General features: G+C 42.1%; 1 protein-coding gene and 1 long non-coding RNA gene across 2 annotated transcripts in view; one reads left to right on the forward strand and one right to left on the reverse strand.

The window, feature by feature from the left end:
- Nucleotides 1–21836, forward strand: part of LAMB4 (laminin subunit beta 4) — a 99717-nt gene extending 77881 nt beyond the window's left edge. Inside the window, exons 27-33 of the mRNA XM_030307756.1 lie at nucleotides 272–433; nucleotides 4552–4696; nucleotides 8224–8431; nucleotides 11496–11634; nucleotides 14642–14815; nucleotides 16343–16496; nucleotides 21045–21836. Of these exons, the coding sequence (XP_030163616.1) occupies nucleotides 272–433; nucleotides 4552–4696; nucleotides 8224–8431; nucleotides 11496–11634; nucleotides 14642–14815; nucleotides 16343–16496; nucleotides 21045–21184 (1122 nt within the window). The 3' untranslated portion in view covers nucleotides 21185–21836. The remainder of the gene's footprint in view (nucleotides 1–271; nucleotides 434–4551; nucleotides 4697–8223; nucleotides 8432–11495; nucleotides 11635–14641; nucleotides 14816–16342; nucleotides 16497–21044) is intronic.
- LOC115508761 lies at nucleotides 365–11551 on the reverse strand. Its single transcript, XR_003967106.1, has 3 exons — nucleotides 11491–11551; nucleotides 1877–1915; nucleotides 365–466 (listed from the first exon to the last, which is right to left on the reverse strand). It is a non-coding gene; the product is annotated as an uncharacterized LOC115508761 (long non-coding RNA).
- Nucleotides 21837–22071: the final 235 nt, after the last annotated feature.

Consider the following 22071-nt stretch of genomic DNA (forward strand, 5'->3'; position numbering starts at 1 on the left):
TTATTTAAAAAAATGAAATTAGTGAGAAATGCTAGGTATTTGACTGTTTTCCCCCAAAACTCTCAGCATAAAAATGGCATTGATTGACACAATGCTGATAACAAAAGATTCAGATATTTAGGTACCTAGAAACATTTACTGGGTTGTATCCATGAACCACTGCTGAAGAAACACGTATGCATAGAGCAGTGCTTTGCCTCAGTGACCCAGTGGCATTAGAAAAAACTCTGCCAATATGTTGCTTTTCAACATAAATCATTTCTCCTGTGAGGTGTGTGGGGTACCAGGGGACATGCCGTGCATGCTTCCATCCTGTGGGGACCCCAGCTGCCGTGGCTCCTGGACCCTCTCCGGCCATGCGCTCCAGCAAGCTCAGGAAGCAGAGTCTGTGATTCATAATTTGAGCGACCAGGTTCAAGGTTGGAAGAATCAGGTAAATATGTCTTCTCTTGTTCTACTTGTAAAGCTGTAGCAGTCAAAAGAGACAAGCAAACTGTTTGAAATTTTTAAAACTGCCATTTAAGGGAAAGGACAGCTTCTAAATATTAGGTGTTCATATGCTTGGAAAGATAGGATTAAAAAGACAGATGAGTGTGGATGTAAATGTACATTTAGAAGTACGTGTGAATATTGATGTATTTTCTATTATGTATGTATTATCTGTACATGTGTAAATATATTTTTTATGTATGTGTGTATATTGTGTGTGTGTGACAAAGAAGTATATGCTTGTAGGACATAGACCTGTGTGGAATTTTCTCTTTTATAGCAAATACTACGTAGAAATGTGAAGACTTCTAGCCTTAAAGTTTTGAAAACTATAGATCCCTCAAGGTAAAGAAAAAATTTTATAAATTCAAGGGTATATTTGAAATTCTACTAAATATGCAAATTTTAATGTTCGAAGTTCATTTGAAACACTTTTTTAAATATTTGTTTATTTGAGAGAGCACACAAGCAAGGGAGGGGCAGAGAGAGAAGAGAGAGAGTGAGTCCAAGCTGGCTCCTTACTGTCAGCACAGAGCCCTATGTGGGACTCAGTCTCACAGTCCGCAAGATCATGACCTGAGCCAAGATCAAGAGTCTGACACTTAACCAACCGAGACACCCAGGCATCCCTGGAATTTAATTTTAGAAAATATTTTACTTTATTTAAAAACTTTTTTTTTTTTAATGTTTACTTATTCTTGAGAGAGAGAGTGTGTGTGTGTGAGTGGGGGAGGGGCAGAGAGAGAGGGAGACACAGAATCCAAAGCAGGCTCCAGGCTCTGAGCTGTCGGCACAGAGCCAAATGCGGGGCTCGAGCTCATGGACTGTGAGATTATGACTTGAGCCAAAGTCAGACGCTTAACTGACTGAGCCACCCAGGTGTCCCCAAAAATATTTTTTTTAATTTTTTTTTTCAACGTTCATTTGTTTTTGGGACAGAGAGAGACAGAGCATGAACGGGCAAGGGGCAGAGAGAGAGGGAGACACAGAATCAGAAGCAGGCTCCAGGCTCTGAGCCATCAGCCCAGAGCCCGATGCGGGGCTCGAACTCACGGACCGCGAGATCGTGACCTGGCTGAAGTCGGACGCTTAACCGACTGCGCCACCCAGGCGCCCCTTCATTTATTTTTCTGGTCGTGTTGGTAAATGAGAGTAATATTTAATTGCTTAGTTTTCTTTAGGTTTCTTTTTGTGAATGCATTATGTTCATCTTGAGATGATGAATGCAATTTTAGGTATTCTGTGAGTACATTGGATTCATCTTGTAAACAAGATGACGATGTGTGGCCTCATTTGGTCCGTTTTTGACGATGTACATAGAGTCTTTGATGAAGAGAAAAATCAAAGAGCTGAATTTTTTTTTTACAATATAAGTTAAATATTATACCAGTTAGCATTCCTGTTTGTAAGCAACAGACACCAGCTCCTGAAAAACACAAAAAAGGAAGTGAACACAATTACTTCTGGGTCTCAGAATCGACAGAAGGACAGAGGAGCAAGCCTGAGAATGGACTGAGAGCCAAGGCTAAGCTGTGTGTGTGTGTGCGTGTGTGTGCGTGAGATGAGTGTGCATACACACACATACACGTGCTCTTGCACGTACACACACACACACACACACACACACACACACACAGAACAACAGACTCCTTCTTGAGCCTCACCTGCATGAACCTGAGCCCCAGCTCACCCTAAGCCCTTGCTCCACATGCTCCAGAATCCCAAGTTCTGGAATAAGCCTCCGATGAGCCAAGCCGGAGGATATCCCTGCACATCCTAAATGTTGAAAATTTGTGTTTACATAGTCTAATTCTGCATTGCTATATAGTTTTCACTTATATGCTGTTCATCATTCTTTAACAAATGTTCACTGAGTACCTATTATGTGCGAGACATTTATCTAGGTGTTGGGAACACAGCAGTGAACTAACAAATACAAATCCTGGTGCTACATCCTGGTGGTTAAAATAATCTTCAATTGTTTAATGTAATTATTACACCTTAATTAAACTATTACACTTTACTGCCCCTTCTCAAAATCATAGAAATCTCACCCCGTTTATATAAGCCCTGTGTTCAGCTTTTACTTTTAAAAGATAGCCCCTGAGGGCACCTGGGTGGCTCAGTCAGTTAAGTGACCATCTTTGGCTCAGGTCGTGATCTCACAGTTCGTGGGTTCAAGCCTCGCATCAGGCTCTGTGCTGACAGCTCGGAGCCTGGATCTTGCTTTGGATTCTGTGTCTCCCTCTCTCTCTGCCACCCTCCCATTCGTGCCTGTCTCTCTCAAAAATAAATAAACGTTAAAAAAATAATAATTAAAAAAAAAGCCCTTGAAGTGTGTTTTAGCAGAATCTGGCTTAATCAGCACATACATGGAGAACTGAAAAGGATTGGGGCAGGGGTTTCGTGTTGATAAAATGGTGTGCTATTTTCCTCTTGATTAGAAGGGGGAAGAGTGCCAGAAAAGATTGTGAGAGAATTCTCAGGAGTCAATTGTGACAGGAGATGGATTGCAGAGAGATGTTTTAAGAGTGAAGTAATTTAGCAGTCTCTTTCTTTCTGAAAACAGCATCGACTAATCCACACAAGATTCCATCTCTATACTTTGGTGTTTTCCCGTCCAGAGCGTTTATTTCTGGAATTCTCGTTTTACTCCTATGCATTCTTTCTTACTGCTAACCATTTTATTTATTTATTTTTATTGAGATACAATTGACACATAACATTGTATTAGTTTTAGGTGTATGACATATGGTTTGATAGATGTATATATTGCAAAACGATTAACACAGTAACTCTGATTGACATCCAACACCTCACATAGTTACATATTTTTCTCGTGATGGGAACTTTTAAGATCTCTCTTAGCAATAGCTGACCATTTCAAGGTTTTCAAAGTTCTAGAGAATTAAGGAATAGCTCTCCACAAAGTGAAGATACATATCTTTTTTAATCATGGAAATATTTCTTTTCTCTTTCATCATTTGCCAATGACTGCAATTAAATCCTTTTCCACAAAAATCCAACGGCTCAAATTAAGCTGGCTCCTTTTGTGGGGAAATAAAGGGAGATTTTTTTTTCCTAATTGTGTTTGATCCTAATTAGCCCTACTTCTGTCACAATTAATTTATTCAGTACAGCTCAGCTTGCTGGTGATATTGTCCTATTGCTTTCTGTTGTTTTGTTTTTGTTTTTGTTTTTTTTCCTCTTTCTCTAATTTGTTGGAATCTCAAGAAAAGCCCAGGACCTTTCTCAAATCACATAATTAAGAATTTGCACTTCTGGGGGGGGGGGGGCAAGCCTTTTAGACCTATCATTTCTCCACCAAGTGTACAAAGTGTTGGGGATTTTTCTTTGTAGCCTGCTCTGAGTTCAAACTCATTTATTAAAAGGAGGAATGCTTTCTTTTTAGCTTTTAAAGAAAGTACGTTATTTGAACTTGAGGAGTGTTGAGAAGAGTAACTATTTGAACTTACCTAAAAGAAAATGCTCAGTTTATTAAGCATAATGGCCACTGAAAGGAGTCCTAAGTGACTTGCTGATGATATAGAATGCAAAAGTCTCATGAAAACAGCATTTGAGTTTTACATTTGTGTCAGACAAAGTCATTAGTACTAGGTCAATATTGTTTTCAAATAATAATGTTGCTCACTAGTAATGTTTTCAGAGAGAAATCACATTATTTTTTCTTTTTAAGATTTTATTTTGTAAGTAACCTCTACATCCAACCTGAGGCTTGAACTCACAACCCCAGGATCAAGGGCTGTGGGCTCTACCAACTGAGCCAGCCAGGCGCCACCAGATAAATTCACGTTATTAAGAAAACATGATAATGAAAACAAATAATATCACCTTTTATTGTTTTTTATTTTTTTCAATATATGAAATTTATTGTCAAATTGGTTTCCATAAAAGGAATCCTTTAAAATAAATCTTTTGTTTCATTATCTAGACTTCTATTTTGTTTTTAGTGAATTTCATTTGGGTCAGCTAAGTAATTAAACGTTACACAATGTGCGGAACTGTTGTATTTTTTCCCTTGTTGTTCTTTCCTTATTCCAGCTCAAAAATGTAAGCAAACTGGCAGAAGTCTCCAAAAACAATGCCTTACAGCTGAGTGAGAAACTGAGGAATATGAAAAACCAAAGTGAATCTGAAGAAGAAAAAATGAGTCTTTTAATCAAACGACTGAAAAAGTTTTTGTCAGGTAATAAAAAAAATATATATATATATATATATATATATACACACATACATATATAATTATATATGTATGTGTGTATATATGGGGACTAGTTTTTGGTTTCTTTTCCTTTTCCTTTTTTTTTTAAATTTAATGTATACTCAAACAGCACAACCAATTCCAAATTACATTTAGTGGGAATGAAATGCATAAGTCGGAAACATGATGTACTCCTTGATTTAAAATTTCTTAATGAAAATAATCCCAAAATAGTACCTCTGCACCAAAAACATATGGCTCTCTGTATAAGAGCAATTTAGTAATAAAAAATTTTTAAAAATCTAGTTTTTAGTTAAAATTTCAAGCAACGAACTCGGTGTTTAAAGTTATATGTTTTGTTAAAGAAAAAAGTCTACTGTAATGATTCTATCAGATTCCCTAATGTTAGGAAAATCTGACATGATTTTCTCTGCTGACAGACTGTATTATATCTGTTATGGACTATTTTCCAAGTTTCATAATGGTTCTCTGTGACTGACCAAAAGGAACTATTTGTGACTCATTATTATTATAATTATGATTTTTATCCCTCATTGTACCTTATTTGGGGAGAAGTGTATTTTATTTTATTTTTTAGGAGATTATTTTAAACTATAGAGAATTATTAGTTGAAGATAAAAAAATCGCATGGTACAACTGAAAATTGACCTAAAACCTCGCACTCTGCAAGTAATGCAGTTCGGATACAACTCTACACAGAATTAATCTTAAGAGGCTTTCTTCTCTATCAACCATCTTCCAGATTCAATAATTTAATGCACCTCACGTGAATTAACTGACAACTGGGATGTCTGTTACAATCTTTGCAACCACTTTGTTCATCTGTTTAATATTTGTAAGAGACCCCTGTGGCCAATTATTTTTTCCATCTCAGTGTTTCTAGATATCAGATTAGCAGCCCTAGTCCTGATTTTTGAAATAAGAACAAAATTAGGCAGTACAAATAATCGGTGAAAATAATCAAAATAATCCGTAAAAATAAATGGGGGTGCAATGGTCCCCTGGATGATCGTTCAAAAACAAATTTGCTGTGAGTTAGCTAGATGGATTGCTATCGACCAGACACAGATCCAGGAACTGGTGGGATTGAGGAATGCGTTAGCTGTTTCTACAGACACGGGTCAATCCAGGCACGAAAACCAAAACTAAACCGAACTGCCAGACCCATAGTGTGACAATGGTGCACTAATACACCTCTGGGCCCCAGTGACGGTTCTGAAGGCAAATTCAACTGCCTTCCACCTCATTCCCTGGGTCATAGAGCCTACTTCCTTACCAGTGGTATTTCTCATCGCTGCTGAATACATTTCTAATTTTTTTTTTTTTTTTTTTTTTTTTAAATTTTTTTTTTTCAACGTTTATTTATTTTTGGGACAGAGAGAGACAGAGCATGAACGGGGGAGGGGCAGAGAGAGAGGGAGACACAGAATCGGAAACAGGCTCCAGGCTCTGAGCCGTCAGCCCAGAGCCTGACGCGGGGCTCGAACTCACAGACCATGAGATCGTGACCTGGCTGAAGTCGGACGCTTAACCGACTGCGCCACCCAGGCGCCCCAACATTTCTAATTTTAAAAAAAAGTTTAATTACGCTAAGGAAATGAAAAACAAAACTGTGTCCAGATTATTACAACAAAAATTAGGCAAAGGGAGAAATCCTATTCCATGAAAGAAACTTCCCTGATCTGGGCCCCAAGACCCTTGGTCACTGGGAAGCAATACCCTTCACTCACCAATTTCTTCTCTCTTTTCCATAAAACCCAAATGAAAGTATTATTAAATTGCATGGTGCCTACGCTATTTAGCTATTCTTGACCCTCTTAATATTTTCCTTGTGGTCTGAATTCCCTATTAATGAAGTCCCATATGAAAATTTTGAATTTATGCTCTCATGATAAATGCTAATAAATGTTTGATGACAGATATGCGGTTCAACGAAATTCACTTACTAGAACTTTTTTTTTATAAAAGGAAATACTATTTCTTACAAGAGCCAGCTCCCCGAGCACAGTACATTCTGTTTAAAGTATGATTTGAATTTATTCACCAAATTGTCGCTTTTTTTTTTTCCAAAAGCATGACAGGAAGTAAAACATTCCTTTTATATTAGACAAAACAGCTAAAGCAAAAATGATTGCCAAAAGGATATATACTCATATCATGTCACTCAAAAGCTAAAAGCTGTCTGTGGTGCCCACTGTCTCCAGAAGAAAGTCCACGTTCCTTAGCCTTACATTGAGAGGTTCCTGTGTCCTGCTCCCAGCCCTTGGGGACTTCCGGTCCCTCCCACCCCCATTTAGACTCCACTCTCCTGCCAACAGTGAGTGATCTGATCATTGCTCCCAAGCTTTGGCTTTGGCGGTTCCCTCAATTTAGAATGCTCTGACCCCTGCCTTCACCCCACATTTCCCCGAGTATAATCTCGCTGTCCTCTAGGCTCAGTTTATGTGCCTTTTTAAGGTTCTTCCTGAAATATTTTCCCCTCCCTCTGGGCCGCATATCATTTCATCTTATGTTTATTGCTTCTGTTCGTATGTGATCGGTATTTGTATGGAACGGCTTAGATTCCCCCACTTGATGGTAAACCCCTTGAGGATTAGAGCTCCAACTCCCAATGTGGGATGCAGCATTCTGCCTCAGTAAGGAGCCAGAGAGTCACAAAAAGCTGTCACCCTGAACCCTAATGGCCGATCTTACGCTGCAGTTCTCAGGGAAGGCCAATTTTATTGTCCTGAAAAGCAGGGCATGGGTGCATGTAACAGTTTCTTTATAATATGTTATTCATCCGGTACTTGCCCCTGTACTGTCACATCGCCTTCTCAAAATAGGACTTTGGTGGTGCCCAGTTATAGAGATGGGCAACCACTGTGTGCCTTTTTAAGGTCATGGAGAATTAGAATCGAGTTTTGTGGAGTCCAAACCTGGTGCTTCCCCGATACCTCATTCACTGTATTTGAATCTTCTCTTTTTAAGTTGATTTATTTTTGAGGGAGTGTGAGCAGGGGAGGGGCAGAGAGAGAGGGGAACAGAGGATCCAAAGTGGGCTCTGTGCTGACAGCAGACAGCCTGATGCGGGGCTCAAACTCACAAACCATGAGATCATGACTTAAGCCATAGTTGGATGCGTAGCCAACTGACCCACCGAGGCACCCCCACTGTATCTGAATCTTAATGACAGGCATCTGAACATTTTAATTGCTTTTGAATCGGTGCTTAAATAGTTCTTGGGAGGATGTTTTGCGGAACGTACACAATATTCCAAGTCTGTAGTTTTTCATTTTTCCAACAATCATTTGTGCAGTGTGTATTCAGAGAGAAGGGGAAACTGAGGATGAAGAAGAATCCATGGGGACATAGGCACTCTAATCCCTCTATTCTAGGGACACATAATCAAGTGCAAGTACATTTGACTTAGAGTTCGTTGTGCTTGTATTTATAAGGTTCAGTGTTGAATAAGGAGACACAATGACCTAAAACCCACCTTCTTATTTAAGAGGAAAATGTGCCTCCGGAGGACATAGAGAAGGTTGCAAATCGTGTACTTGACATCCATCTACCAATAGCATCACAAAATCTAACCCGTGAACTTGACAAGATACGAAAACTGACGCAGCTCTGTGAGGACAACAGAACAGATGCGGGCAGGCTAAATAAAGCGGCAGACGAAGCCCGAAAGGTTTTGGTGAAAGCAAAAGGAGCTGAGTAAGTACCACATTAATAATCCCATTCCTGCTCTCACAGACCATCTGCTAAAAGACCATCTGCAAAATATTTGCGTGAGGAGTTACTTAACGTCCAAATGAAATTACCCTCCAGTAGTTCAATGCCCACAGTGAGGGCTAAGCCCTTTGCAGGTGTCTCAGGAAGCTGGGCAATTGGGAGGCAATGGGCGAGCATACATATTTTCCATTTGCCTTCCATAGAGTCAGAATGCCCTTCCAGTGATCTGGTACCTCTTCATGCCAATAAACGTCACAGACTAGTTATATGCCAGTTTCTTAACAAGTGGTGGGAATATCGGTGTATTTTCCCTTTCTTGTTTACCTATGTCTGGGACTTTCTAAATTTACCATAATAGACAGTACCTTGAAGATCTAAATTTTTTTTAAAAAGACCACACTAAAAAGATATGGTGGCGAGGGATAGAAGAAAGGAACACTAACTAGTGCCCCAGGAGTAACACAGGAGTAAAAGTAGAGAGAGAGGACGCAGAGTCAATTAACTCTTGCTTCCCCTTGTCCTTGTTGACCTCGCCAAGTGAAAAGGAAAAGACCTCTTGATGTTTTTATGAGCGTGGGGTGGTGTGGGTCAGAGTCATGGAGTCACTTGGACAGTGGCGACATCATCAGTATCCACCACCATTTTTGGTTGTCCTGTGGTTGAGACCTGAGCTGCCTTCACTGTCTCCACACCCACTTGTGTAAATGAAGTGTACCAGACTCAGGTGTAAGCCCAGCCCCTTCCAGGGTTAATATTTAAAACTAGGAAGATTAAGTAACTGCAGTATAATCACTTGGCTATTAAACATGATGCTGAGAAAGATTCTTGATAATATGCAGAGATTCTTGGAGTATAATGCTAATGCTTTTAAGAAGAAGATAGGAGTGGGGCGCCTGGGTGGCGCAGTCGGTTAAGCGTCCGACTTCAGCCAGGTCACGATCTCGCGGTCCGTGAGTTCGAGCCCCGCGTCAGGCTCTGGGCTGATGGCTCAGAGCCTGGAGCCTGTTTCCGATTCTGTGTCTCCCTCTCTCTCTGCCCCTCCCCCGTTCGTGCTCTGTCTCTCTCTGTCCCAAAAATAAATAAACGTTGAAAAAAAATTAAAAAAAAAAAAAAAAAAGAAGAAGATAGGAGCTTATACACTGAAGAGGACCTCCATCATGAAAGGAAAAAAAATGTAGGATAAAAATACTGGACTACGCTTCTATTTTAAAAGGTGGTAGGATTAGTGGTAAATTTTCCCTTCCTGATATAATTTTTTCTTTGTTTTGTGTTTCTACCTCCTCCTCCTCTTCCACCCCTCCCTCCTCCCCTCTCTCCTTCCCCTCTCTCCCTCCTCCCCTCTCTCTCCCTCCACCCCTCCCTCCTCTCCTCCTCCTCCTCCTTCTTCTTCCTCTTCCTCCTCCTCCTCCTTCTTCTTCTTCTTCTTCTTCTTCTTCTTCTTCTTCTTCTTCTTCTTCTTCTAATTTTTCATATTTTCTAAATTTAATAAGCAGTTACATTGAAAACCTAAAGGAAAAAGAGGGGCGCCTTGGTGGCTCAGTCAGTTGAGCATCCGACCCTTGATTTCGGCTCAGGTCATGATCCCAGGGTCATGGGCTCAAGTCCCATGTTGGGCTCTGCACTGAGTGTGAAGCCTGCTTAAGATTCAATCTCTCTCTCTCTCTCTGTCCCCTCCCCCCCACATGTGTGCACACTCTGTTTCTCTCTCTAAAATCTGAAGGAAAAAGAATATAATAAAAAGATATGGTGGTCAGGGAGTGTTAGGAGAACTTTCCTGAGCCCCTCCTGTAACTGTAGAGAAAGAAGTTATAGAAAGGGAAGCCTACATATTGTGTGGTTCAACCAAAGGACATTCTGGAAAAGGCAAAAACTGTGGAGACAGTGAAAAAGATGAGTAGTTGCCAGGGGTTGAGGGGAGGAATGAAAAAAAAAAAGGTGGAGCAGAGAGAAATTTTAGGACAGTAAAAATATGCCGTACGACACTATAATGATGAATACATGGCATTGTACGTTTGTCCAAACTCACAGAAGGGACACCACCAGGAGTGAGCCCCAATGTAAACTATGGACTTCAGTGTCTATGATGTGTCCATGTGGGTTCATCAATGCTAACAAATGTACCAGCCTGGCAGGGATGTTGATAACTGGGGAGGCTGTGCCCGCGGGGGGGTGTGGGAGAGGGGCAGGGGGCATAAGGGACCTCTCTGGACCTTCTGCTTAATTTTGCTGTGAACCCAAAACTGTTTTTAAAAAATAGCCTTTTTTTTAAAAAAGTGAGTGAGAGATTCCACTAGGAGAGGTGGGGTTGCATGGGGAAGGCGGATGTTTTGCAAGTCAGTTTTTCTTGCTGTTCCACACGCACTTGTGATTCTGCCTCTGCAAAGGTCTATCTGATATTCCACTCGCTTGGTACATTCTTCCCAAGGTGCTTCTGAGCCCACAGATCTAAGTATCTGCTGACTGTTGACTAGAGGTGAGCTTATTTCTGTAAAACAGACTATCACTTGGAATGCTTGTGATTTTAACCTCTGACTGGGCCCCTGGAAGCTAGGATGTCAGTGAAGCTTAAATAAACCTAAATAAACACAGCCTGAAAACGTAGGGCTTTTAGTTCTCTTTGCTGTCTGTGGAGTCTCTTGACTATCCCACCCCCACTCCGGTAAGGATTTAGAGAGTAGTGCTTAAGTTTGACAAACCAGGGAACTGGAATTGGCTGAGGAGAGTTATTTTGTTCAAAGCTGGGCAGTGAGAGTCCTCAAGCCTCTCTGGTTATGACAGATCGAGAAGGAACAAGGCCTGTGTCATTGATTTCCATATCTGCCGAAATCCGTATCTATTTGATATGTGTATATGTGCATTCTTATTGGCATGTAATACCTATTTCTCAAAATAAAGATTTCTGCACTTTGCCTTGCTTAAGAGTAATTTAAATTTACTTTATAAATAATTCAGCCAAGTTTTTCCGTTGAGTCCAATGAACTCCCAAGGTGAAATAAATGAATAATTGTATATTTATCTAATCTGACACATTAATATCTTACCTTAGAAAAGCAGCAAATGTTCTATTAAATCTTGACAAAACGCTGAATAGATTGCAACAAGTTCAAACCACCCAAGGACGGATAAATTCTGCCATCACACAGCTGACTGCAGAGATAACAAAAATTAAAAAGAACACTGTGCAGGTATTTCTGTACCCTCTTTGAAACTAACCTGAAAAAAATTTTGAATGTGGACACAGCATGGTTTTTTTGTGTGCCAATGTGATGCTTGCCTAACCCTTCTGATGGGATGATTTTAGGATAAAATAAAATGATGGTGGTTTTATGCATTTAATTGATGTTCTTTTTTTTTAATGTTTTATTTTTGAGAGAGAGAGAGCGTGAGCTGGGGAGGGACAGAAAGAGAAGGACAGAGGATCTGACATGGGCTCTGTGCTGAGAGTAGAGAGCCCAGTGCAGGACTTGAACTCACAAACCGTGAGATCATGACCTGAGCCGAAGTCAGATGCTCAACCAACTGAGCCATCCAGGCACCCCAATGTTCTATGGAGCTCTCACAGTATCACTTCATTCATTCTTGACACCTCCCGGGGGAAGAAGCAGGTGCTACTGTCTGCTTATAAATGAGGAAACTGAGACTTAGGGAGGTTAAGTGACCTGCCTAAGGTCACGCAGCCTATTAAAGGTAGATTTGAGGCCGGAGTTTAATCCCTTCTGATTCCAGGGAAAGCCATAGACTTGCGAAAGCTCACGAGGCAAAGAAATAAAGCTGATTGTTGCCAGGGTTTTGTAACTGCCAGGTTTTGCATGAGAGCTCATCAGACTATCCTAAGACTGAAAGAATATCTTACCCTAAAGAAAGCGTCCTGTCCAGAGCACGGGACAGGGTGCAAAGCCACGGTTTAACCCACAGAATGGATCCAGGAGAGGAACCTAGCAGTTGGAGGACAGGACAGGACCTAGTCCCAAGCTGTGTGAAGTGTCTTCCTCCAAGTCACCACTCTCCAGTCTATTCCCTTCTCCATAGAATGCTGCTTCCTCGGTCTCTGTTCTGCAGCCGGGTTTTATAGGTAAATACATGCAATTTGAAAAGAAAAGCAGAAACAGACAGAACAGGAAGCAGTGCACCAGGAAGTAAAAGGGTTGGATATGAACCGGTTGCAAATATTGGGCAGCAGAGAAACCAAAGAAGGCCTCCAGGATTTCCCCTTCGAGGCATATACTCTAGAACAGGGGATGGCGAAATAGAGCCCACGGGCCAAATGGGCTCACTAACTGTTGTTTTTGTTTTTGTTTTTTTTATCCCAAATCATGAAGTCTTAGTGGAATACAGCCACACACTGTCGGTGGCTGCTTTTGTGCTACCGTGGCACAGAGTTGCATAGTTGTAATAAAGACTTTATGAACGACAGAGCACACAACGTTTACTATCTGGTCCTTTACGGAAACAGTCCGTAGATTTGTACTCTAGAAAAATTTCCTCGTGTGTCCAAGGGCACAACAAGGGACTTCTATTTCTACAAATATGGTGCATCCGGGACCCCAAGGAGCCCTCCTAGTAGAAAAATACCCAAAATGTTGCGTAGGATTTTTTTTTAAATTTTAATACACAGCTGAATTAGTAAGAAATGGATGAACTCTTCAGAGGCCAACAGTGACAGGGAAGTCTGACGCCAGAGAGGTAATAAAGCATGAACCTGACGGCGGGCAGAGTGTATCTGCCAACCCCTGGTGCATGAGAGCTGTTGGTCTTAATGCTCACCAGGCAGAAGAGACAGAAAACAAAGCCCATACAAGGAGAGAATAAGACCCCAAATGGAAAGGCAAAATTCTCAGTGAAATGTTAAACCCCTCCCCCCCAACACACACACACATCCTGGGAGGGCAGCCCCAGTAAGACACTGGGGCTGTAGCGAAGGAAAGTCTTGACTAAGAATTTCTACCCCCAAGCTGGCTTTCACAGGAATTTGAGGGTCAGATTCACACTACCTGTGTGGCCCCCCACAACCCAAGCTGAAAATGTCCCTTAAGGTGGTCCTGGGCTGCCCTCAGATGCCTGGCAGAGACAAACAAGGGAATTCACCTTAAAACCAAGACTCAAAAAAATTCTCCCCAAACACATAAAAGAACAAATTGCCTGCCTCAAGCAAGAGTCATCAGAAATAGTAAACAACAGAATCAGAACACAAGAGACTGGGGATATACCATCATTGGATACAGAATACAAAATCATAATGTTTATTATGCTTGAGAAAATCAAAGAAGGCATGAAAGGACGACCAAAGAATGAGATACAAGAGATAACAGGGGCGTCTGGGCGGCTCAGTCGGTTGAGCATCCAACTCTTAATTTTTAATTTCGGCTTAGGTCATGATCCCAGGGTCGTGGGATTGAGCCCCGGGCTGAGCATGAAGCCTGCGTAAGACTCTCTCTCCTCCCCTCTCCCCGACTCACGCTCTCTCACTCTAAAAAAATAAATAAATAAAAAGGATATAACAGATGACCAGTCAGATTTGACTTCTATATATGACAAATGTAGTCACGGAAATAAGAAACAAGTATAAGATGTTCATTATTGTTTGTAAGGGGGAAAAAAATTAGAAGCCACCTGCAATAAATAACCGGAGAATAGGAATATCAATTGTATATCCGAACGATGGAATGCTTTAAATTGCTAAAACGGAATAAACAAGAGCTATGCAAACTAGCCAAGATGAAGTATACAAGCATAACTTTGAATTAAAAATTTAAGGTGCAGAAAGAGACAGTATCATTTATTTGCATACAGTTAAAAAAAAAAGAAATACCGCAGGTGTTAAAAATACCGACTTTGTAATAGTAAAAAAGCATGTAGAAATACACGGAGTGACGCATATTAGATTCAGGAGAGTGGTTCCCTTTAGGGGGACAGAAGGGATGGGATGAGGGTCTTCACTCACTGGCAAGCGCTTTATTCTTAAACGGGCTGGAAAGTGCGTAGATAAGGGTCATATTTGCTTTCACGCCCGCGCGTATGTCTAGGAATATTTTATTACAACTTTGTTTTGGGTGGAACTGAAAAACTGAAGGAATGATTTACTTTCCCTTCACACCTAGCTTATTTTCTGAAGGGCATAATTCGATCATTTGTCTTTGTGTGGTTTGTTACACGAAGAGACTTTCTCCTTTCTGGTCTTTCAATCGACAACAGGCTGGAAAGGAAGCCAAGGACACCGAGAACAAGCTGGACTCAGCAAAGCAGCAGTCGGTGCTGGAAGCTAGACTCTTCCAGCTGCGGACCACGTTGCAAAGGAACAGGGGGCGAGCGGCCCGCGTGAGAGCTCAGGCTGCATCGGCCCAACGCCAGGCTGGGGGCCTCGAACAGGTCAGTAGCCCCACCAGTGCCACGAAGAGCAGACAGTGCTTCTTTGAAAGATAATCCTTTAACCCCACCTCATGGTGCCATTTGTCAGCAGTTCCGTTAGTGCTGGACCCTGCTCAGTGGTGTGTGTTAGTCGGGATTCCCATGGGCATGAAGGCTCTTCTGCAGCGGAGGGCTGTCTCCGGGGAAGACAAACGTCCTTTGACCGTCCTAGGAGTGTTTCCTCCCCCCATCTACTCCTCCTAGTACTTCTAGTGGTTGCCTGGTCTATTTTTCCCTCCCTTCCAAACATTCACAGTCTGTGCCGTGGGTCTATCTTGGGCGTATTTACCCTTTACTCTAGATAAATCACATAACCTATAATGAAAACAAGTGAAAGTCACCTGCCAAAGAGAATAGATCATGTTACAAAAGTCAGAGTGAGTTAATTAAACAGTTGTGGAAAATACCCTACTAATCTAGTTTGCTGAAAGAAACTATCAACTCATTTTCTTAGCAGGATATCTCTGGTCGGCTGCATTAATAGAGTAGCTTACACAAAGGAAAGATGTTCAAGTGTTTTTACAATTAGTCGGTTCTCTTGCTTTTAATTTCTAATGGGCAGGGTCACCCCCCCCCCCGGCCCGCCCCCCACTTGGGACTTGAGCACACTTTCTATGAACAGAAGTGGAGAAAGGTACTTCCCGCCCACCCCCTCCCCATCTCCATAGCCCCTTCCTGGCCTTCTCTCATCTATTTAACATTCTAGACTGTCAGCCACGCGGGCTGACCCCAGAGATGTCCATTCTTTTTTTTTTTTTTCAACGTTTATTTATTTTTGGGACAGAGAGAGACAGAGCATGAACGGGGGAGGGGCAGAGAGAGAGGGAGACACAGAATCGGAAACAGGCTCCAGGCTCTGAGCCATCAGCCCAGAGCCCGACGCGGGGCTCGAACTCCCGGACTGCGAGATCGTGACCTGGCTGAAGTCGGACGCTTAACCGACTGCGCCACCCAGGCGCCCCGAGATGTCCATTCTAACACTGAGGGAGCTCTGGACACTAACACATATATACTTCGCTTCCTGCCTCATTTCTCTCTTACGTATTTGCCAGCCAAATAATGTATTGTTGCTACTAAATCTTTGCCACTCACTCTGCCCTTCATCCTGTACAGGCAGCTGTCTGATCCAGCTAAACCAAAGATTTGTCAAAGGCAGGATTGCGTCAGTTCTGTCCTCTGTATCTCTCACCTTAGCTAGTTTAGCACAAACAATCGGTGCTTCCTAAATCATTGCCTTAACATGGAATTAACATTGCTATTTTGTAACCAAGGAGTTTTATGTTTAATTAGCTAAAGCTGAGGATTTTTTTCAGTCTAAAAAAAAACATTGCAAATAAAAGCCCTGTTGGAAATATCAGGGTGACTCCAGCATATTGATCAGATCATGGTTTCCACTTGCACCTTTTGTGAACGGTATCAGGCAAATATCACACCCGTATACACGCTTTATAAATATTTTCTGGTGATGGGAGCGTTTCTCTGTTATAGGAGTTTGCAGAGCTAAACAACCAATATGCTGCTCTTCAGCATAAGACAAGTGCTACAGGACTGACAAAGGTAACATTAGATAAAGTGGAACAGCTAAAAGAGGCGGCAGAAAAACTGGCCACAGATACAGAAGACAAGATAAGAAGAATAGCAGGTATTTCTTCCTTTTTTGTAGCTTTCTGGAGGTCTAAGTGGAAGGTGAAATTGTCTATATTTAAAGTGTACACTGCGACAATTTGATGGGCATATATGTTGTAAAATGATCACCACAATTACGTTAATCAACAGCAGCCCGCATACTTTTTATGGTAAGAATGTTTAACATCTACTCATATATGCAATAGAATATTATTAACTAGACAGCGCCACACTGAACATGCGATCCCCAGACGTTTTCATCTTAAAACTGAACCCTTTTACCAAGCTCTCCCCATTTCCCCAACCCACCAGACCCTGGCAGCCACCATTCTCTCTGCTTCTAGGAGTTCAGCTTTTTTTTTTTTTTTTTTTTTTTTTTTTGGATTCCACATGAATCTATGAGTGAGATCATATAGTATTTGTCTTTCTCTCTCCAGCTTATTTTCACTTAGCATAATGTCCTCCGGGTTCATCTATGTTGTTGCAAATGGCAGAATTTCCTTCTTTTTTTATGGCTGAATTACACACACACACACACACACACACACACACATTTTCTTCATTCACTGATGGACACTCAGGTTGTTTCCATATTTTATTTATTGTGAATAATGCTGCAATGAACATGGGAATGCAAATATCCTCTTTGAGATACGGATTTCATTTCCTTCAGAGAGATACCCAGAAAGGGGATTGCTGGATTATATGGGAGTTCTATCTATTCTATCACATGCTCCACCAATGTGACAATAACAGAGTGCCGCACCTTCCTGGTAGAATGTATACCAATTGATCATGACACAGTTCAACCACATATGAGTCCACTGAGGAAAGGAAGGAGGAATTGGGTCAGTGCCTTGGGGACCGCAGTGTAACAAGCCACTTGCATGGTTTTACTTCAAAGGGTATCATCGAGCCTCCATTTCTGTGTTCATCAGAACAAACTGGCATGGCCTTTGGTCAACCTGAAATGCCCTTTTCCGAACCCACTGTTTCTCAACCCAGGGTGATTTTATCTCCTTCCCTGGGGACAAAAACGTCTGAAAACATTTCTGCTTGTCACACCTAGGGGGTTCCACCGGCATCTAGTGGATGGGGGCCAGGGGCACAGGTAAACATTCCATGATGCACAGGACAGCCCCACAGTGAACAATTATTTTACCCAGAGAATCAGTAGTGTGGATGTTGAGAAACTTGAAACACCCCGTCCTAACCTATGCTTCCTATTTTCTCCTCTCATGCAAATAACTGTTTTGGAGTCCATATGATCTAGACCCCAAGGCACTGGTCATCCTATAGAGATCTGTAGGCAGCATTCCAGAAGGAATCGTAGTCCAGACAAGGATTTTGATCAAAAATGGACATTTAGATGCGCACAAAGTGTAGTAAATATAGAATGCATACAGTCAGAAAGTTCATCAGAATCTTCTTCCCCCACAACTTGTACTCATGGTTTTTCTAGGCAGTCATCATGCCCTTAACTGCTTCTAAATCATCAAGAAATACCAAATGATGAGTGGTCTAGTTTCACTTTTGGTTGTATTTGTATTGTCTCCAAAACTTTAAAGTGAATCATATTCATTTGGAATGTAAATAACTCTCAAAATGTTCAAACAACCGAGACTCCTCCTGTATAATGCTTCTTTGTTATAAAATGAGTCTTTGGCCTTAGAATCACTTATATTCCCACTATGACAGGGAAAAAAATGAGAACACACCATTGGTGTGGGCCAAAGTCAGGAAAAATACATCCCACCCTGTTACCTCTGGGGAGGGGGAGAGTAAAGAGGAAAACGCTACTTTTTCTATTAATGTAATTGTTTATATAATTTACATCTTTTACGTTTATGTAATTTACACAGTTTTCACTTTCCATATTTTCCTAACAATTTTGAGAAGAAATTAACTAGGAAAGAGTCAAAAAGACAGAGCGGTTTTTATTGTGCCCTCCATAAGCAATACCATGAAAATCAGTTGCTGGTATTCACACAACTTGGTCCTTACTGTAGGAGCAAAAACGTGGGAGGAACATTTTCTGTCTTGTGTTTTATATTGAGGCCCAAACTGTTTCCACGTATTCCCATAGCCTCAAACTCTCAACAGTTTTTGAAATTCGCTTGGAAGAGAAGTTAAGGGCCTTCTAAGAGAAGTCTAAAATAACACACTCCACTTTCTTGGCTCTGTTTTGAGAGCTGTTCTGACAGCTCAACAAGGTAGGAAAAGAAGACATTGGTTTGGACACCTTCCTGATTCTGCCACTCGAGAAGGGTCTGAACCCCAACAGCTGTGCTCTTGTCGTACCTGTTAGGAAGAAGTGCCCATGGGACCCCAGAAGGGAGCCCTTATTTACGTTGGCAGGGTCAAGGTTGAGTGAGAATGGACCCCAGTCCACAGCCAGGGTCCCTCTATAGTCTTTTGTGTCATTCAGGGTCCCAGCGAGAAATAGGAAGCACACCTGGATAGAATTCTGGATCATATATATATATATATATATATATATATATATATATATGTATACATATATATATGTATACATATATATATATTTTAAATGTTTATTTATTTCTGAGAGAGAGAGAGACAGAGCATGAGTGGGGGAAGGGCAGAGAGAGAGGGAGACACAGAATCTGAAGCAGGCTCCAGGCTCTGTCTGAGCTGTCAGCACAGAGCCCGACACGGGGCTCAAAGTCATGAACCGCAAGACCATGACCTGAGCTGAAATCAGATGCTTAACTGACTGAGCCACCCAGATGCCCCTGGATCGCATACTTATAAACAGAGTGGGCTCTGTTATCTATTTGTTGTGTAACAAAGCACTCCCAAATTTAAGGGCTTAACACAGCAGCCGTGCATTGTTTTTCTGTGGCTTTCTGGGTGGCCGTTCTGTGGGTCTGTCCTGAGTTCTTCAAGCAGGTGCTCTCAGCTCCTGGGTCAGCTGGCTGGTCTGCCCGGGGCCGGGCTTGACTGAGATGCTGGACCGTTTTCTCCAGGGTCTTTTATCCCAGGCTGCCTTACGGCCGCTTGTATTGAATTCCATGAGAATGAGCACAGAAACTGCAAGGCCCCTGTGGTCCTGTACGTTTCTTTCCCTTCATACTGGTCAAAACAACATGCAGTGCTGGACCTGGTTTGAGGGGGGAGGGCAGATAGCCTCTGCTTCTTGATAGAAGGAACTCTAAAAACCACCCAGGAATTCAGAGAATCTGCTAAGGGTGTGGAGGTACCTGGTGACAGGCGGCAATGAGAAGCCATCAGTGTCCCTGGGCCTGAAGGGGCAGGGGAAGCAGGAGGGCCAGAGCCCTGAAGTAGCTCTATGAAGGCTGGAGCCAGAGGCGGGGGGGGCCACCTTTGCAGGCTGGGTGGACAGATGCAGAAACTGCCAGAAGCCTGCTTCTCCACAGGGACCGTCTGCTCGCCCGCCCCCTCCCCCTCCCATCACTTCCCAGAACTGTCCAGGGCCAAGTGTGAATGAGACCCAGAGATCAAGGGAGCCGGATGATGTCACCCACTGAGGCCAGCTTTCCAGGACAGAGCAGGACGGAGAATGGATGTGGTCAGGCAAACGAGGAGTAACCCGCATAGCCTCACTCACTTATGTGGCGGAAACACAGGGGGCTTTTCTCCTTTTAGAACAAATCCCCTTCCAGTGCTCGATCTCCTTTTCATTCCCAAGTGACCTGTATTTAAGTTTCTAGAGACAGAATGCTCGCCACCTTCCATAACAGCTCTTTCTTTGAACAGCTGCGACTGCTAGAAAGTTCTTTATAAATCAGACAAAATCTTCCTTCCTGGAACTTTCACTTGCTGGTTTCATTCTGTTTCCTCAGGATGACAAAAAACACCCACATTTCAGATGTCTTCAGCACTCCGGTTCCTTCCTCTAGACACACGCTCCAGGCTAGTGTGACAATTCCCCCAAGCCACCCGATCACCCAGGTGTGATCTGTCCAGGTGAAGCAGGACATTTATTTTCCTTCTTTAAGAAGTTCCTCATCAGGGGCGCCTGGGTGGTTCAGTCAGTTGAGCACCTGACTTCGGCTCAGGTCACGATCTCACGGTTTGTGAGTTCCAGCCCCATTTGGGGCTCTGTGCTGACAGCTCAGAGCCTGGGGTCTGCTTCCGATTCTCTGTCTCCCTCGCTCTCTGCCCCTCCCCCACTCACCCTCTGTCTCTCTCACTCTCGAAAATAAACATTAAAATTAAAAAAAAAAAAAGTGAAGTTAAAACAGCAAGAACAAACATTTGGAAATATGCACCAAATCCAGTCAAGGGTCATCATTTGTCTTTTCATTTCTAATGAATTCTAACTCGCTTTAGACTGACATTGATAAATGCCATTAGATAGAAACTACTTTTTAGACAAAAATATCAACTTTTCTGCCCTGATTTGTGTGAAAACCTCAAGAAGTCTGGTGAAAATAAACGTTTTGTCCGTGGAATCAAAACGCAAAGCTAAATACATCTTTAAGAGACCCGTAAATCCCTGTGTGAGGTATAAGGCAGGTATCCAATTCCAAACCAGACCAAAACCAAATACATCCTGTACTTCATTTTCTTGTTTCAGATTTAGAAAAGAAGATCCAAGATTTGAATCTGAGTAGACAAGAAAAAGCTGACCAGCTGAAAGAGTTGGAAGATCAAGTTGTTGCCATTAAAAATGAGATTGTTGAGCGAGAAAATAAATACGCTGCTTGCTACAGTTAGGCAGAGGGGACGTACGAAGTCACCTGTGCCTTCTTTTCTGGCTTCTGACAAGTAAACCTGAGGAGCTGTGCTGAACGTGGGAAACAGAAATGGTCAGTCCTGCCTGCCTCCCCGTCCCGAGCCCGGTCCTTGCCAGAGATCTGAGCTGGGCCCAGGCAATGCTGTTCCACGTGGAATAGAAAGGGGGAAGCAGAGAAATCGCCTCTGGCTTGAGAAACCTTTCCTCTTGCCTTCCTTTCTCTTTCATAACCTAAAAATAATTTGTTACATATGGCAAGCACAAACCTAAATAAGTATTCTATTTACTAATCATCATTTCAGTCAAGCGAAACTAAATGTGAAATGACTTGCTAGGGGCTGGGGGACAAGGGGAAAAGTGTTACTAATCAGTGGGCATAAAGTTCCAGTGAAGCAAGATGAATACGTTCTAGAGTTCTGCCTTACATTACACGTAAGTCAAGGATAACGTATTGCACACTTACAAGTGTGTTAAGAAGGTAGATCTCAGGGTGCCCGCGTGGCTCAGTCGGTTGGGCATCCAACTCTTGATTTCAGCTCAGGTCATGATCTCATGGTTTGTGAGATCCAGTCGCACGTCAGGCTACCCATTAGCAGTGTGGAGCCTGCTTGGGATTCTCTCTCTCCCTCTCCCTCTCTGCTTCTTCTCTGCTTGTGCTCTCTCTCTCTCACTCTCAAAATAAATAAATAAACTTAAAAAAAAAAAAGAAGGTAGATCTCATATTAAATGTTCTTACCACAATACAGTAAAATAAATTTAAGCAAATGGAGTTAAAATAAGTCAATGTCTCTAACACTAGAATGGAATAAATCTGGATGGCATGTGCTAGCTTGTCCTGTATTTGATTTTTATTTGGATTTGCGCTATG

Source organism: Lynx canadensis, chromosome A2, assembly GCF_007474595.2.
Source record: "Lynx canadensis isolate LIC74 chromosome A2, mLynCan4.pri.v2, whole genome shotgun sequence".
In the NCBI taxonomy this organism is placed as follows: domain Eukaryota; kingdom Metazoa; phylum Chordata; class Mammalia; order Carnivora; family Felidae; genus Lynx; species Lynx canadensis.